General features: G+C 36.3%; 1 protein-coding gene and 1 pseudogene across 2 annotated transcripts in view; one reads left to right on the top strand and one right to left on the bottom strand.

Moving 5' to 3' along the window:
• ZPBP (zona pellucida binding protein) overlaps positions 1 to 17780 on the bottom strand; it is a 129337-nt gene that overhangs the window by 82940 nt on the left and 28617 nt on the right. For both annotated transcript variants that reach the window (XR_009185726.1, XM_004460768.5), the window contains exons 5-6: positions 15750 to 15968; positions 45 to 121 (exon numbers count right to left, since the gene is read on the bottom strand). Coding sequence is in view for 1 of the 2 variants with exons in the window: in XM_004460768.5 (XP_004460825.2) it covers positions 45 to 121; positions 15750 to 15968 (296 nt within the window). In the remaining variant the exon portion in view is untranslated. The remainder of the gene's footprint in view (positions 1 to 44; positions 122 to 15749; positions 15969 to 17780) is intronic.
• LOC139438940 (complement component 1 Q subcomponent-binding protein, mitochondrial pseudogene) lies at positions 5905 to 6793 on the top strand (annotated as a pseudogene).

The following is a 17780-nucleotide window of genomic DNA, read 5'->3' as shown; positions in this document are numbered from 1 at the left end:
CAGTCAATTTTTCTTTTTCTTTATTCCAGCCTCACATAACATACCTTAGTCAGTCTTTTGGAAGATTCACAATTATGGTCTGTACATGGCTTGGATCCTTTTTCAGTGTCTAGAGATGAAACTGTGAAAATATATTATATTTTATAATGGGTCTAAAGTATTAGATGACAATATTTAAATTGGCTTTTGAAATATAAAACTGATCATTTGCCTAGCATTCTTTCATTAAAAATTAAGCAATGTTCCTAATGTTAAATCTCTCCTCAGACACAAATCTAAGCCAAAGATTTATTTTATATAAACCAAGCAAACTTCATTCTTATTGTGAATTTAAGAATTTATCAACTTTGCCAATAGTCATTGTTTGACTTGATATTTAAAAGCAGGTCTCCAAATCCCTGATCTCATTTTTAACAACAGAATTATTTTTACTTTCTATGCCATGTATATATATGTGTGTGTATATATACATATATACATATATACACACACAGTATATACACAAATATATACATATACATATCTAAGAATATATATTCATTCAATATTCCATTTAACTCTAACCATATAACATATTGTGTGTCACTAGACACAATTCTTAATCTCTAACTGCAAAGTAATAGAGATAAAATATACTAAGATAACAATCCTGGACAAGATACCAAGGTGAACTATGGCAGTGATTGTGGTAACTAAAATGACAGAAATATTCATGCATGCATACATGCATCTACTCACTTATTCAGTAAATACTTTTCAGGAGCCTAATATGCTAGGCCTTATACTAGATGCTTGGGATATTAAAGTGAACAGCATTGACAAAATTCCCGTCTTCTAGAGTCTAACGAAGGGAGAGAGACAATAATAAGCATAAGCACAAAATCATGTTGTATGCTAAGGTGATATATAGAAGGATTAAAAAGAAAAGAGAGAGAGAGAGGGAACAAGCAGGGAAAGAGACTGGGACTGTAAGATGGCAAAAAGGTCACAATGTTAAATGGAATCATCATCCATGACACTTGAGCAAAAAAATGAAGGCAGTCTGAGAGTTCCCCATGGGCCCAGATGGTATAAAAGCTCCAAGGCACAAACATACATGGCATGCTAGAAGGACAGCAAGATTCAAGTCTGGCTAAATAGAATAAGTAAAGGGAAAGGGAGAGGTGACATGTGGTCACATTGAGTAGACCACAGTAAGGTTTATATTCTGAGCAAAAAAGAAGCTGTTATGAGATTTTTAAAAGAGGAATAGCAAGTGAGAAGAGCATGGCAGATTAAATTGTTAGCACTGATTCTTCATCCTCCCTGTATCCATGCTTGTGCCATGCCTAACGATGAAAAAGTATATTTTCTTTCCCCTGACTTTGGACTCGGCCATTTAACTTGCCAAAGGCTCATGGACAAGATCTGCCCTGAGTCTAGGTCTTAATGTTTTCCCACTTTCTCTCCTGTTATCACCTACAGCAGGGCTTCCCCTGGTGGCTGCTACCACTTCTGATTCGACCCTAGAATAAAAAAATAATAATAAAAACACAGAGATACCAGCCAAGCAGTGCTGGATCCACAACTTACTGAAGAGCCATCTAGGCAAGCCCAAAGTTAAAGTGAAAATAAATGATCACTCTTTTAACACTGGGGATGAATTAAGTTGTGCTTCTGCATTCAAAAGGAGAACAAGAAAAATATTAGGAAGTTATTGCAGTCAAGAAACATAGGCAACATGAACCAAAGTGACAGCTTAAGAAATGGTTAAGAAGTAGCTAGACTCTGGTTATATTTTGAACATAAAGCCAACAAAGGTTTTTGAGAAACTGGTTATGACTCTAAGGGTTTTGGACTTGGCAATCAAAAGAACAACGTTACATCAGCAAGATGGGGAAAGTTGGGAGTAGAGCAGATTTATGGGGGGGAAGGATGGGAGAAGCAAGGTCAGATGTTCAGTCTTGGACTTGTCCAGTGTTAAAAAATTGAAGAAAAGAAGAAACCAGCAAAGGATACTGAAAAGGAGAGATATCAAGGCATTATGATATGCCCGAGGCCAACTGAAATAAATACATAAATAAAGCACAGAGGTGGAGATTTCAACTTTAGAAAAGCTGGTTACAGGGAAGCGGATATGGCTCACTGACAGAGTGTCGGCCTACCATACAGGAGGTCCAGCGTTCAATACCCAGGGTTTCCTGGTCCATGTGGTGAGCTGGCCCACACACAGTGCTGCCACATGCAAGGAGTGCCATGCCACACAGGAGTGCCCCCTCCGTGGGGCTGCCCCACACACAAGGAGTGCGTCCCGCGAGGAGAGCCGCCCTGTGCAAAAAGCGCAGCTCGCCCTGGAGTGGCACTGCACACACAGAGAGCTGATGCAGCAAGATGATGCAACAAAAGGAGGCACAGATTCCTGGTGCCACCTGACAAAAATGCAAGTGAACACAGAAGAAAACACAGCAAATCGATACAGAGAGCAGACAATGAGAGGGAAGGGGAAAGGGAGAGAAATAAAAACATAAATCTTTTTTTTAAAAAAAGAAAAGCTGGTTATGGGTTAAGTAAGATGAGGACTGAAAACCGGCCATTATATTTAGCAATGTCAAGATGAATAACGACTTTTTGGGATCATATGAGAGAAATTCCTATTGAAGTATCCAAGACTTAAAAATCAATGAGGGATTAAGAATCAAAAGGAGACTTTAAGGATTTCTATCAACTAATCATTCTAAACCAGCATCAATCATATTACCATGCTCCTCAAACGCCTTCAATTACTCTCCACTACCTACCAAAATAAACGGAAAAAATTTGATGTCTAACCCGATATCTATCACTAATAAACTTAAGTAAACTCTTCAGCTGCTCTTTGAGACTTCCATTCTATTCTGTAAAATAAGGAGTGGAACAAATTTACTTTTGTCATTCAGTTTTAAGAATCTGATGGAAAACATAAATAATTCAACCTAACAATCAAGGTTCTCTGTAATATAACCAAAAGCTATCTTGAAAATTTTATCTTCTTCAACTACTCTATGCATATACTAGCCCATCAACCCATTCTATACTATTTACTAAATATGCCTTGTACTATCCTTTAAGTTGTCCCTTTTACAAAGAATTCTGTCAACATGTCTCATCAGTAACATTACCTTTTAAAATTCCAGCCATTTTTATGGTCCTTCTTAACTGTTCATTTCCTTAATAACATCATTCTTCCTTGGAACCCACAGGGCACTGGTATCTTTTCTATAGTATTTACATGACTATACTACAGTTATTGGAACATTTCCTTCTTATAGAATATGAACTTCTTGGAGAAAGATCATTACTGTACGTTGTCAATGTATGCCTTATCTGCTATATAAAACGTGTTCGATAAATATGCATCAATCTGAAGATCAAAACCGTGACCAACCAAGTATTAATAAAAGCAAGTATACTACTGGAATTCTGGGAAATATTTGTTATTTCAACACAATTCTTTCATATCTTACCAAACCAGTATAAGTTGTGAATTTTGCTGTTAGCAACTGAACTGATAATATAAGGTATTATAATATTGTGTGATGAAACAGAACAAACAAGACAACACAATCCATCCCAATATGTTCATAAAATCAGACTGAAGAGTTAATCTGAAGCAACTTCCAGTTAGGACTATAGATTTGGGGAAAAAAAGAGTTTTCTTTATGGCATATTTTTGCCTTAAGACTTCTTAAAATGAGGCTCACCTATTCCAGGCCCAGAAATATATACATTTCTAAGATTATCAGGAATGCGGAATAGATATGTAAAGAACACAGTGCTAAAATCATAAGAAATAGTGGGCAGACTTTAAAATACTATACACTAAGGAAAGCAGCTTTTTAAATTACTTGCCCATATATACAACCACCATAACAAAATTATGAGATTTGATCAGCATTACATTGTACATTTTTTTTACTCTGAATCCTTCTTAAGGCAAATATAGCATTTTATTAAAATCTATTCATGAAATTAAAGTAAAACTGTTAGAAACCACAACACAGAATCAACAGGTATAAAGTTTACTCAAGTAACTAACATCTAAGGTACTGTGTGGGTTCAGACCCAGTACTGATACTGTAAAAGCCATGGTCAGGGTTTCTTCCTGATGCAGACAGGCACAGCCCACAACACCCAAGCTCTCTATATTAACTTCTACTGTTTCCCAAGCTTCCTCCTCCTCTTTCATCCTCTATTTATTTAGGCTACCTGAGTAAGCTAATCCTGTTTGAAAGTACCAAGACTATTTAAGACAAGTATTTTATAAGATTAATGGAAAAAGAAAAAAGAATGAAGAAAAAAGGAACAGAGCCTATGAGAGCAGTAGGATACCATCAAGCATACCAACATGCGATTAATGGGGGTTGCAGAATGAGAAGAGAAAAAGAGAAAGGGCAAAAAGAATATTTAAAGATAAAATAGCTCAAACTTTCCCAAATTGATGAAAGATATGAATCTTCACAGGTAGAAAGTTCACTGAAATCTAGAAAGGATAAACACAAAGAAATCTACCCTGAGACACAATGTAATCCATGTGTCAAAAACCTAAGACAAAGAATCTTGAGGACAAGCAAGAGAAAAGTGCCTTGTCACATTCAGGAGATCCTCCACAAAATTAACAATCGCTTTTTCATCATAAACCCTGGAGGCCAGAACAATATTTTTAATCCTGAAAAAAAAGCTTTCAAACAAGAATTTCACATAAAGCAAAAATGTCCTTCAAAATGAAGGAAAAGTTAAGACATTCCCAGGTAAACAAAAGCTAAAGGAGATAAGCCTGAGAAGACCTTCCCTATAAGAAATGTTACAGAGCTGAAGTTAAAGGACATTAGAAAGCAACTAGAAGCCACATAAAGAAATATGGAACACTGATAAAAATAACTACATAGGTAAATATAAAAGCCAATATCACTGAACTTGTGGTTTGAAACTCTTTTTTCCATTAAACGGCAAATAAACACATAAAACAACAAGTATAAATCTATATTAATAGGCACAAAATGCATGGAGATGTAATTAATGAAAACAACAATATAAAGGAAAAGAGGAAGAGCTGTATAGAAGCAGTGTGTGTATGCTACTGAAACTGCTGCTAATAATCCAAACTATGTGGTTATAAATTTAAGATATCAATTGATATCCCTGGGCTAAACACTAAGAAATTATCAAAATATATATAGAAAAAGAAATCAAAATGGTTCGCTACAAAAAAAAAATCAATAAAACACAAAAGCAGGCAATAATGGAAGAAATGTGAACCAAAAAGATATGACATGTAGAAAACAAATATCAAAATGGCAGAATTAAGTCCTTCCTTATTACCAATTACTTAAAATATATGTGGATTACTTAAGGTTCCAATTAAAAGATAATAGTTTGATCAAATGGATTTAAAAAAACATGATCCAACTAAATGGAGTCTACAAGAGACACAGTTGAGATCCAAAGGCACAAATACACCGAAACTGAGAGGATGCAAAAGGTGTTCCATGCAAATAGTAATCAAAAGATAGCATGGGTGGCTATAATATCAGCTGAAATTGAGAAGTAAAAATTTTAATAGACATTACATTTTTATTCAAGGGCCAATTCATTAAGAAGATATAATAATTACATATACATAACCTAAAACAGTGCCCTCTAAGTATTTAAGCAAATATTGACAGAACTGAAGGAAGGAATAGTTCCACAAAAACAGTTAAGAATATCTGACTTTCAAAAATACACAGAACTAGAAGGAAGATCAACAAGGAAATAGAGGTTTTGAGCAACACTATAAACCAACTAGATCTTACAGCTATTCACCCCCAAACAGCAAAATACACATTCTTCTCATGAGCACATGGAGCTTTGCAGTAGCCCATGTTTCATCTCCACCTCCGCCCCACGATGCCACCCACCTCGGCTGCCCAGCACACCCTGGGCCCTGGGCTCTGCTGTGGTGCCTTCCCGGTGCTCAGGCAGCTGCTGCAGTCAGTGCCCTGGTCATTCAAGTACCCAGCCCTCCGGACTGGCTCAGCGTGCGCAGGGTCTGTTCTGCGGCCCAGCCTTGTGCAGCCTCAAGAACCCTGAGCCTGTGGTTGTGGTGCACTGCACACTGAAGGGGACAAATCTTTTGCAAAATTTGAGTGATGAGATTAAGGTGAAGAAGATCCAGAAGCATAAGGCCCTCCACAAGATGTCTGGGGATTGCAAGTTGGAAGTGAAAGGGACAGACGCTAAATGAGTGCCGAAAGTTGCCAGGGAAAAGATAACTGTCACTTTCAGTGTTTTAACAGTAGCATCCCACCACAATTCACTGGGGAGAAGGAGCCCTCACAAGGGTAGAAGGCTGAAGAGCAGGAACTCTTGAGTTGATGTCAGCTCCCAGTTTCATGGCTGAAGTTATAAAGTGCTGGACTGTCACTATCTATTATAGGATGAAGCTGGAAAAGAGGAGGACGAGAGTGGCATTTTCTCCTTCAGGGAAGTGAGCTTTCAGTCCACCAGCAAGCCTGACTGGAAAGACACTACTCACTCAACCCAGATTCTCTGGCCTGGGCTCTGTATGACCACCTAACGGATTTCCTGGCAGACCCAGGAGTAGGTAACATGTGCAGATGAGTTGGGGGAGCTCAGCACAGTCGTGGAGCACCAGGAATACATTACCTTTCTAGAAGACCTCAAAAGTTTCATCAAGAGCCAGTACAGCAAAGATTCTGAAAACCTTCATTTAAGGACAGGCTTTGGCCAAGTGAATAAAACCTATTCTAAAGGACAGGCATTATATGTGCTTTGAAATAGTTTTCCTAGTATCATGGAAAAACTTAAAAATTTAATGAGTTCTTTTGCATTCTTGTTTAGTATGCATTTGTTCTTTCTCTATGAAACTTTTATTTCTGGATTTTTGTGCAACATAAGAATAGAAAATGAAATGGGTGTCTCTCCTCCAGAAAAGCACACAGAACATATTCCAGGATAGACCACAGGTTAAATCACAAAACAAGCAAGCCTTTAAAAAGACTGAAATCACACAGAATGAAGCTAGAAATCAATATGGAAGGAAAATGGATAAATTCACAATATATGGAAATTAGGCAAGACATTTTTAAATAACCAAAGGATAAAAGAAGTAACAACAAAACACAACAAAAATTAGAAAGAATGAAAACAGAAACATATCAAAAATTATGGGATGCAGTGAAAATGGTAAAGAGAAATTTATACATATTAATTCCTATATTAAAAACAAAACAAGAAAGATCTCAAATCAAAAACTTGACTTTACATCCTCACAAACTAGAAAAAAAGAGCAACCTAAAGGAAGGAAATAATAAAGATTAGAGTGGAGAGGAATTAAATAGAGAAAAGAAAAATAATAGTGAAAATGAATGAAACCAAAAGTTGACTCTGAAAATATCAAACAAATTGGCAAAGCTTTAGTAGAATACGGAAGGAAAAATGAGAGAAGACTAAAAGTACTGTAATCAGAGAACAACCAGCAAGATGGTGGCAGATTAAGGAGCTCCTACAGACAGTTTGTGCTACAGGGCAGTTAGTAATCACCCAGAGCTATCTAAAACACCAGAGTGGGGACTCCAGAAGGCCAGAAGAGCATCCTGCCACATCCTACAAAGAATAGAAGGAGGGGACTCGCCATCTGCAGAGAAGATTCGTAAGTAGAGCACTCCATGCCCTGGAGGCCAGTGTCCATTCTGCACTGGCAGCACAAGCCACCTCGGGAGCTGTTCCGCAGCTGGAATTGGAAGTTCTATTTCCCTAAAATGGGGGATGATGAGACATTTGGGCTACAACTTCAGCTACTGATGAGTAAATTTGGTGGGCTAAAGTACAATCCTAAGAACAGCTGAAGTTTGAACCTGTCCAAGTCAGAAAGAGGCCAGGAGCTGCCATTTTAACTCTGTGTCTGGCACTAGAGGGAGTGGGGAGGACTGAAAATCACAGTGCTGGTGGTGACTGGCTTCCTTTCATTCAGAAGACTGCAGCTCTAGCCTAAGCCCCAGCCACACCTAGGACAGGGAGGAAGCTGGGGGACAAGCATCAGTCACTCCGGGAAAATACAGGCCAGGCCGTGGAGGCTGGTGATCATCTTACTTTGGCAGCACAAACTTCTTCAGGAGCTATTCTGTGGCTGGAAATGAAAGCTCCATTTCCCAAAAACAGGGGAGGAGGAGATGGTTGGCCACTGACTTCAGCTACTAATTAGTAAATTTAACTGGCTAAAGTATAACCCCCAAAACAGCTGAAGTTTGAACCTGTCCAAGTCGGAAAGAGGTCGGTAGCTGCCATTTTGACTCTGCCCCCAGCATGAGGGGAAGCAGGGCTGACTGAAAATCACGATGATGGTAGGGACTGGTTTCATTCACCCAGATTAGCCTGCAGCACTAGCCCAGACTTCAGCCCCATCTCTGGTAGAGAGGAAGCCGGCAGGCCCTGCACCAGGCTCTCTGAGTAACTGCAGGTACATTTGGCTGGCACAGACTGAATAGTCAGAAGTCTACCAGGACAGCTGCAGTCATCTTGGACGCACACTGCATAGAATGCTGCCCACACCTACAGTTCCATCCCTGCCCCAGGAAGGGGAGGAAGGTGCATGAACCTTCATCAGTCTTTCTGGGAAACTACAGTCTATGCCTGCACAACTTGGATTATTATTATACACGGCAGTGACTCTGCCCTACCCCTGGCAAAGGGGAAAGTTGGGAGAAGCTTCATTGGTCCATGGGGCAATGAGGGCAGCTTGAGCCTCCACAGCTCACAGCACCAACTACATCCTTGGCTCCTAATACACAACCAGCAAGGCAAAAAGGGCAAGAAAGCCCTAAACCAAAGAGAGAACCTGCACCCATAATAAAAACTCCAGTAAGCCAGATGCCAAGACACAAACAAAAAATTACAACCCACAAGGAAGCTATGACCCAGTTAAAGGAATAAGATAAGCCTCCAGATGACAAATGAGTAGACACAGCTAATCACAGATGTTCAAACAAACCTCCTTAAAAATTCCATGAGATGGCTAAAAAGATTAAAGGTATTAAAAGATACTGGATGAGCACAAAGAAGAATTTGAAAGCATACATAGAAAAATAGCAGACCTTATGGCCATGAAACGTACAATAAATGAAATTTAAAATACCCTGGAATCATATAATAGCAGATTTGAAGAGGAAGAATTGGTGAGCTTGAAGAATTGGCTTCTAAATATGAATATACAAAAGAAGAGATGAAGAAAAGAATGAAAAAAAATTGAGTAAGTTCTTAGGGAACTAAAACAGCAATAGATGTGCAAACTTACATGTCATGGGTGTCCCAGGAGAAGAACAGAAGGGAAAAGGGGCAGCAGGAATATTTGAAGAAGTAATGGTAGAAAATTTCCCAACCCTATTGAAGGATAAAGATATCTGTGGACCATGAAGCACAACATGCTCCTATTCGAATAAATCCAATACGTCAACTCTGAGACACATACTAATCAGAATGTTAATTGCCAAAGACAAAGAGAGAATTCCAAGAGCAGCAAGAGAAAAGCAATGCATCACATACAAGGGACACCCAATAAGATTAAGTGATGATGTCTCATGAGAAACCATGGAGGCAAGAAGACAGTGGTATGATATATTTAAGGTACTGAAAGAGAAAAACTCCCAGCCAAGAATCTTATATCGGACAAGACTGTCTTTCAAAAATGAGGGCGAGTTTAAAACATTTTCAGATAAACAGAAACTGAGAGAATTTTTAACCAAGGGACCAGCTTTGCAGGAAATACAAAAGATGTGTTACAGCCTGAAAAGAAAAGACAGGAGAGAGAGGCCTAGAAGAGAGTCTAGAAATGAAGATTATATCAATATTTAACAAAAAGTGGTGAAAATAAAATATGACAGATAAAACCCAAATATTCAGGAATCAAATTAACTAATGATATAAAGCACTTGTGTTCAAAAAACTACAACTCACTGTTAAAAGAAATTTTAAAAAACCTAAATAATTTGAAGAACATTCCAGGCTCATGGATTGGAAGACTAAATATCATTAAGCTGTCAATTCTACCCAAATTGTTACACAGATATAATGTAATCCCCATAAAAATTCCACCAGCGTTCTTTAAATAAATGGAAAATACAATTATCAAATTTATTTGGAAGGATAAGGGGTCCAAAAAAGTCAGAAACATCTTAAAAAGAGAAAGAGAAATTGGTGAACTCTCATTTCCGAACTTTAAATCATATTACCTAGCTACAGTGCTAAAAACAGCAATGGTACTGGCATACAGACAGACACATAGACCAAAGGAACCTAACTGATGTTTCAAAAACAGACCCTCACATCTATGGTCAAGTGATTTTTGACTAACCTGTAAAAACCACCCAGCTGGCATAACAATCCACTCAAATGGTGCTGAGAGAAGTGGATAACAATAGTCAAAAAAAAGGAAAGAGAATCCCTATCTCACACCTTAAACAAAAATTAACTCAAAATGGATCAAAAACCTAAATATAAAAGCAAGGACCATAAAGCTTCCAGAAGAAAATGCAGGAAAACATCTTCAAGACCTGGTGGTAGGTGGTAGATATTGAAGAAGTAAGAGGAGGACTGCGATGGACTACTGATGTTTAATGTATGCAGAAGTTTCAATTAACTTTGTTGTAAAAGTATGGAAATATATAGAGTTGATGGTAACACGTTATAGTGAGTAACAGCTAGTTTATAAATGAGAATTTGGTTAAAAATGGGTGTCTAGGGCTATAAATGCTGACAGAAAGCTAGAGAATAATCTAGGCACTGAGCAGCACAGTAAACCCAGAGGTGGATGAGAACTGTGGTTGTACAGATGCAAGAGTATCCTTGGTGAGCTAGTTACATTAGTAAATCACTATTGCAGGGTGGTGGGAATATGGAGAAGAATGGAAAAAATACAACTGGAGTGACCTATGGACTGGGGTTAACAGTAATAATGTAATATCCATGCATCTATGTGAAAGATGTACTGTGTTGATGATGGTGTAGTGTGGAAAAAGTGTGCCAAAAGTAATGGTATGGACCTGGTAATAATCTGATGATATTATCTCATAATGTGTAACAAATGTGCCACCAAGGTGTGGTGTGTTGATAGAGGGGTGGTGTATGAGAATTCTGCACATGTGCGTGATTGTTTTCTTAGTTTACAACATCTGTTATAAAAATAATTTTAGAAATATTAATAGGGTCATTTCGGGGGGAAAATATACCAAATGTAACATAAGGACTATAGTTATAAGTAAGATTTTGATGATATTCTTTCATAATTTGTGACAAATGTCTCACAACAATGCAAAGTGTTGGCAGAGGGATGATGTATGGGATCCCTGTATGATATTATGCGTGCCTGCTTTGTAAGTTCACAACTTCTACTATACACTTATTGTTTGTGTATGTTCATGTATAAATGATACAAAAATAATAATAATAGGATGGGATGGGGGAAAATACTTTGATTAGTAGTAATATTTTGAGGATGCTCTTTAATCATTAGTTTAAAATGTTTCACAACAATGCACGGTATTGGTGATAGGGTAAGGTATGAGAGTCCTATATGCTGTTATGTATGTTTGTCTTGTAATTTCAAAACTATTACTATATGCTTACTGTTTATGTGTGTTTATGTATAACAGATACACTTCAAAAAATTTTAATTACTATAATCAGAAATGAAAGCAAGGAAATTATTATGAATCTTACAGAAATAAAACTGTTATTCAGGAATACTTTAAAAAATGGTATGCCAAAGAAATACATAACCTAGATGAAAAGAACAAATTCTTAAAATATACAAACTACCAAAGCAATTATAGATAAAACAGAAACTATTAATAAACCTATATAAATACGATACAGTAAAAAATAAAAAAACCTTTCCCAAATAAAATGTCTTCATTGGTTAATCCTACCAAGCATTTAAACAATTCTTCTCAAAATCTTCTAAAAAATCGAGGATGAGAAGGGACACTTTATAACTTGGGCTATAAGAGAATTACTTTACTTTACTACTAAAGCCAGACAAAGGCATCACAAGAAAAGAAAACTACAAGCCCAAAATTTTAATAAGCATAGATCCTCAACAAATTACTAACAGATTACTAACAAACTAAATCCAGCTGCATATTAAAAGTATGATACACCATGGCAAATGAGATTTATACCAGGAAATCAAGGCTGGTTCAACATAAATCATCAATCAATGTAATCTACCACATTAATGAAGAAGGAACAAAAAACATATGCTCATTTCAATAGGTGCAGAAAAGGCATTTGACAAAATCCAGTACACTTTCATGATAAATATACCCAACAAATTAGAATGGAAGGGAACTTTCTCGACCTGATGAAGCACATCTAGGAAAAACCCAAAGCTACTATCATAGTCAATCGTGAAAGACTAGATGCTTACCTTTCCCCCTTAGGCCTGGAACAAGACAATGATGCCCACTATTTCCACTTCTATTCAATACTGTAGTGGATGTTTTAATCAGTGCAATTAGTAAAGAAAAATAAACTCTCTCTAAAAAGAAAACTATCTCTACTCAAAGATGACATTACCTTCAATATGGGATATGTTAAAGAAATTACCAAAAAATTTTAGAGTTAATAAACAAATTGAACAAAGCTGCAAAGTACAAGATCAATGTACAAAACTTGGTTGTATTTCTATACATCAGCAATGAACAATCAGAAAAGGAAATAATGAAAATAATTTCATCAACAATAGCATCCAAAGAATAAAACACCTAGGAAAAAAATTTAACAAAGGAAGTAAAAGATTTGCACACTGAAAACTAAAAAAAGTTTCTGAAAGAAATTAAAGACAACCCTTATAAATGGAAAAACTTCCCATGTTTATGGATTAGAAGGCAATCTACAGACTCAATGAAAATTCTACCAAAACTCTAAAAGTCTTTTTTGCAGAAATAGAAAAGCTGATCCTCAAATCTATATGGAATTGTGAAAGGCGCCAAAAGTTGTAACAATCTTGAAAAAGAAGAACAAACTTGGAGGACTCACATTTGCAGATTTCAAAACTTAGTACAGAGACAAATAATCAAAACTGTGTTATTGTCTAAGGATAGAATTATAGATAATGGAATAAAGCTGAGAAATAATAAAACCATATTTCTAAGGTAAATTGTGTTTTAACAAGGGAATGAAGAACTCAGTAGAGAAAGAATACTCTATTCATCAAATGGTGCTGGGGCAACTGGATAGCTACATGAAAAGGAATGAAGGTGAACCCATATTTCATAGTATATACCAAAAATTAACTCAAAATGGAACAAAAACCTAAAGAGCTAAAATTTCAAAACTCTTAGAAAAACACATAGGGGTTAAATTTTCATGATCCCAGATTTGGCACTGAATTCTTAGGTATGTCAGCTAAAACATCAGTAACAGAAGAAAAACCAGATAAACTGGACCTCATCAGAATTAAATTTTTTTATGCATCCAAGTACAATATCAAGGGAATGAAAAGAGAACCTAGAGAATGCAAGTAAATATGTGCAAATCATGGATCTGATAAGGATCAACCACCCAGAATATATAAAGAACTTTTACAAATGAACAAAAAATTTTAAAAACGCACTTAATAAATGAGCAAAATACTGGAATAGACATTTCTCCAAAAAAGATATACAAATGACCAAAAATCACATGAAAACAGGCCAACTCCATTAATCATTTCACAAAAGCAAATCAAAACCACAAGGAGCTACTACTTTATCCCTACTAGGATGGCTATAATCAAAAATTAGAAAACACCATGGTAGCAATGAGGAAAACCTGGAACCTTCATGCATTACTGGTGGTAATATAAAATGGTCCAGCCACTCTGAAAGCAGTTTGGCAGTTGCTTAAAAAGTTAAACAGAATTACTATATGACTCAGCTAGTCTACTCCAGGTATATACTCAAAAGAACTGAAAATATCTATTCAAATATTTTGCAAATGAATGTTCATAGCAGGACTATTCACAATAGCCAAATGGTCGAAACAACCCAGGTATACACCAAAAGATGAATGGATAAAGCAAAATGTGGTATATCCATATAATGCAATATTTAATTCATAAAAAGGAATGGAATCAAGCTCTGATATCAGCTACAAAATGGGTGAACTGTGCAAACATTCTGCTAAGTGAAAGAAGCCAGAAACAAAAGGTTACATATTGTATGACTGCTTTATGAAATGTCCAGAATAGGTAAATCCATAGAGACAGAAATCAGGATAGTGGCTCCCTAGGACTGGGGGAGGGAGAAATGGGAAAGACTGCTTAATGCATACAGATTTCCTTTTGCAGTGATGAAAATGCACTGGAACTATACAAGGGGTTTGTTGCACAACACTATAAATGTACTAAATGCCAGTGACCTATACACTGTAAAATGGTTTATGTTATGTCAATTCCACCTTGATTAAAAAGAAACACATTTTTTTTAATGAAGAAGGGAAGGAAGAAAGGAAGGAAGGAAGGGAGGGAGAGGAAAGGACAGAGGGAGGAAGGAAAAACTGAATAACATTTCTTCTACATATATCTTGCAATCAAACAGAAATACAGGACTCTGAAACTAAATTCAGCCAGAATTCCACAAACCTCTAAATCTGATCTAGTCTGATTATAAAAATAGTAGTCCTTAATTTATTTTATGAAGAAAGAAAGAGATGCAAGTACAAAGATAAAAATGGGAAAGAGTTACACAGATGTGGGTGTGAAAAGAGAGATACAGAGGTAGGAGGTAATGAAAGCATCATAACTTTTCTCTTATGGGTTCAAGTATACTTCTCAGGTTTTCTGATACTTGTCTACCTAGAAAATACATGCAAGGTTCAAAGATGCTGCAAATCCTATGAATGTTAACAGTAGATCCTTAAATAGCTAAAGAAAGAGTCAGTCTTTTCTGGTAATTTGTCTGGGAAAATTCTCAATGTTTTTCTGGAGAAAAGATGAGAAATGTAGTAAAAAAAAGATAAAAGCAAAAATGGAGTTGAACTTCCCTTCAAGAGCTGTTCTTTCGCCTTAAAACTTCATGCCTCTCAATCATATCACCAAAGATTCAGTATTAGATGGTACACAAAAAAGAAATGGAAAGTCAGAGAAATGAGTGGGTAAATTAAACACTAAAAGAACAGGAATCAAAGAAAAAGAGGTAGAAGAAAGAAAGAAAAATTGCAAGCAAAAGCATTCAAGATCAAAAGGAGAGGGGTCCTCTTTTACCACTGTGACTCCTTAAAAACAAATGGGATGGTGATTCTTAAATGCTGAGTCATAAACAGATCATTGTAAATCTGAAAATCCTTAGATAGCAAGCCTATTCTTTGTTTCCAGAATATACTGGACCTCATCCCTGCATTATCAGAAAAAGCACAACAAGCTGTTAGAAGGATCCTTCTGGTCTATATTAACCTGTCTTATAATTAGATACTTTACAAATTAAATCTTTTTAGTTAAAATTTTTGGAAGACATTCCTTATACTAATTCCATTTTATAATGAATTATCACTATAAGGTTTAAGTTATTTGAGAGAGCAAACTTTTCAGTATATGAATCAGAATTTTATGAATCAGAATTTGATTTTGGGGGCTACACAATACTCAGGTTTGTTACATGTATATATCAAAAAAAATCATTTTGGTAATTTACAATATGCCTTTAAAATTAGTTATATGTTCTCAATTCGTTTTTCTTTAAAAAAGTGTACATACTTACCTGAAAACGTAAAGAACAATTCGTTTTGCAAACCAGCTCTTTGCATTTTAACACGATGACATTCAGATTTAAGTAAGGAAATTTCACATGAAAGGTCAAGAACCAATTTGCTTAAAATCTGAAGAAGCTTCTTCTCAAAAGAAATATTATAGATACTATTGCAGGGAGCTGCATGATATCGAGCTGTGAACTGGTAATAATAATGAGGCTCACGATAAGCTGTAAAAAATTAAACACAGAAAAGCATAAACATAGTTATTTAAGCAATTCAAATATGTATTGTTACTTTTAAGAAAAATCTTTGAAGAAAATTCATGGTACATGTGTTTATTTACAGTTATATTTATATTTATTTAACAAAACTTATTTAGCACTTACTAAATGCCAAATACTGTTATAGGCACTTTACAAATAGTGACTCAATTAAATCTAACAACCTTCTAACAATTGATACCCATTAATGGATTTCTACACCCATTATGAGTAAACTGAGGGATGCAGGTATTATATCACATACCCAATAACCACGTGACCCAAATTAAGTTTCCCATATAGGTAACCTGGTCTTAAGACCCTGTGGCAGTCTGAGATTATTTTATGAATTCCAAAAAGAGAAAGATTCTTTTATAAACTACTCTATTCCTCTGGGTATGATACCTTTTGATTACATTAAAATCAGTGGAGGGGCCTTTGATTATATTACTTGATAAGATTGCTTAAGTCTGTGATTGCACTACATCAGAGAGGTGTGACTCAGGTTGAGTCCCTGCCCCCATGCTGGGTCTGATATAAACAGACACGCTCAGACAGAAGAGGAAAAAGGGAGCTAGCATATTTGATTCTACAGTGCAAGAGAAAGAACTCCTTAAGTACAAAGGCCCCAAGGGCTGCACCCATGGAGCAGCTCAAGAGGAGACAGTGAACCCAGAGGAGGAGGAGAGACCTAGGCAGGGATGGGCAGCTATGCTGTTTCACCACATGGCAACACACCAGGAGCACCAGTAGCTGATTTTAGGGATAGAACATCTCTGATGGTGCCTTGGTTGGGACTTGTCATGGCCTTGGAGCTGTAAGCTTTTTACCTCAAAATAAATCCTCTTTATTAAAGCCATCCCATTTCTGGTACTTTGCATTGGCAGTCTTTGGCAAACTAAAACAGAGCCCTTAACAATATTATGATGCCTCAAACTAGGAATGTGCTAGCAGTTTTATTCACTAAATTATAAATGTCAACACAGCAAAAATGTCAAATAATAACAGCTTAATGATGAAAATACTTTGGACCTTACCAACCCCTTGAAATGGTCTCAGGAATTCCCAAGCGACCACAGGCCACAATTTTAGAATAACTGATAAACAGTATTCAAAGTGCTCATATAATTGACAAGGGGACAGACAACTTAGGAAAACAGGAAGAGATGTGAAAAGGAATCCCCAAAGAGAAAATATACACGCCAAAAAAACTGCCCAAAGTTAGTAGTATTCAGGAAAATTCAAACTGTAACAGTGAAATAGCATTTTACACCCAATGTACAGATAAAAGAGCACTTAACACCTATTTCTGGTGGGGAAGAAGGGTATTCCAAGTGTATGTGCATTATGGAAATTTAAAAATAAAATTAAAAAATAGAAATCCTCAAAACACTTAAGAAGTATTGCTAAAGAACAAGAAATTCTAAAACAAAACAGGTGGATATGAAAGTAGAGATTTTTTAAAAGATCCAAATGTAAACCTTAGAGATGAAAGGTACAGTCACAAAGTTTTTTTAAATGTCCCCTTAGAGAAAGATACTGTTACGCTGCCAAAAATTTATACTGTTAATCTTCCTCCCAACTTTCCACAAAGAGACATATAGCCTTTTACCAGGTTAACTGTGCATTGGGGAAAAGAAAATGATCAGTATTTTGGATGTAATTAGGCACTGGTTCAAAAGTGACAATATTTCTAAGACACCTAAAATGTCACTGTGGTCCATCAGAGTAGGGATTTGTGGTCAGGTGACTGTTAAGAGTTTTAGCTCAGGTCCATCT

This window comes from Dasypus novemcinctus, chromosome 5 (assembly GCF_030445035.2).
Source record: "Dasypus novemcinctus isolate mDasNov1 chromosome 5, mDasNov1.1.hap2, whole genome shotgun sequence".
In the NCBI taxonomy this organism is placed as follows: Eukaryota; Metazoa; Chordata; class Mammalia; order Cingulata; family Dasypodidae; genus Dasypus; species Dasypus novemcinctus.
Note: the sequence above shows the minus strand (reverse complement) of the source record. Positions and strands in the feature narration are given on the sequence as shown.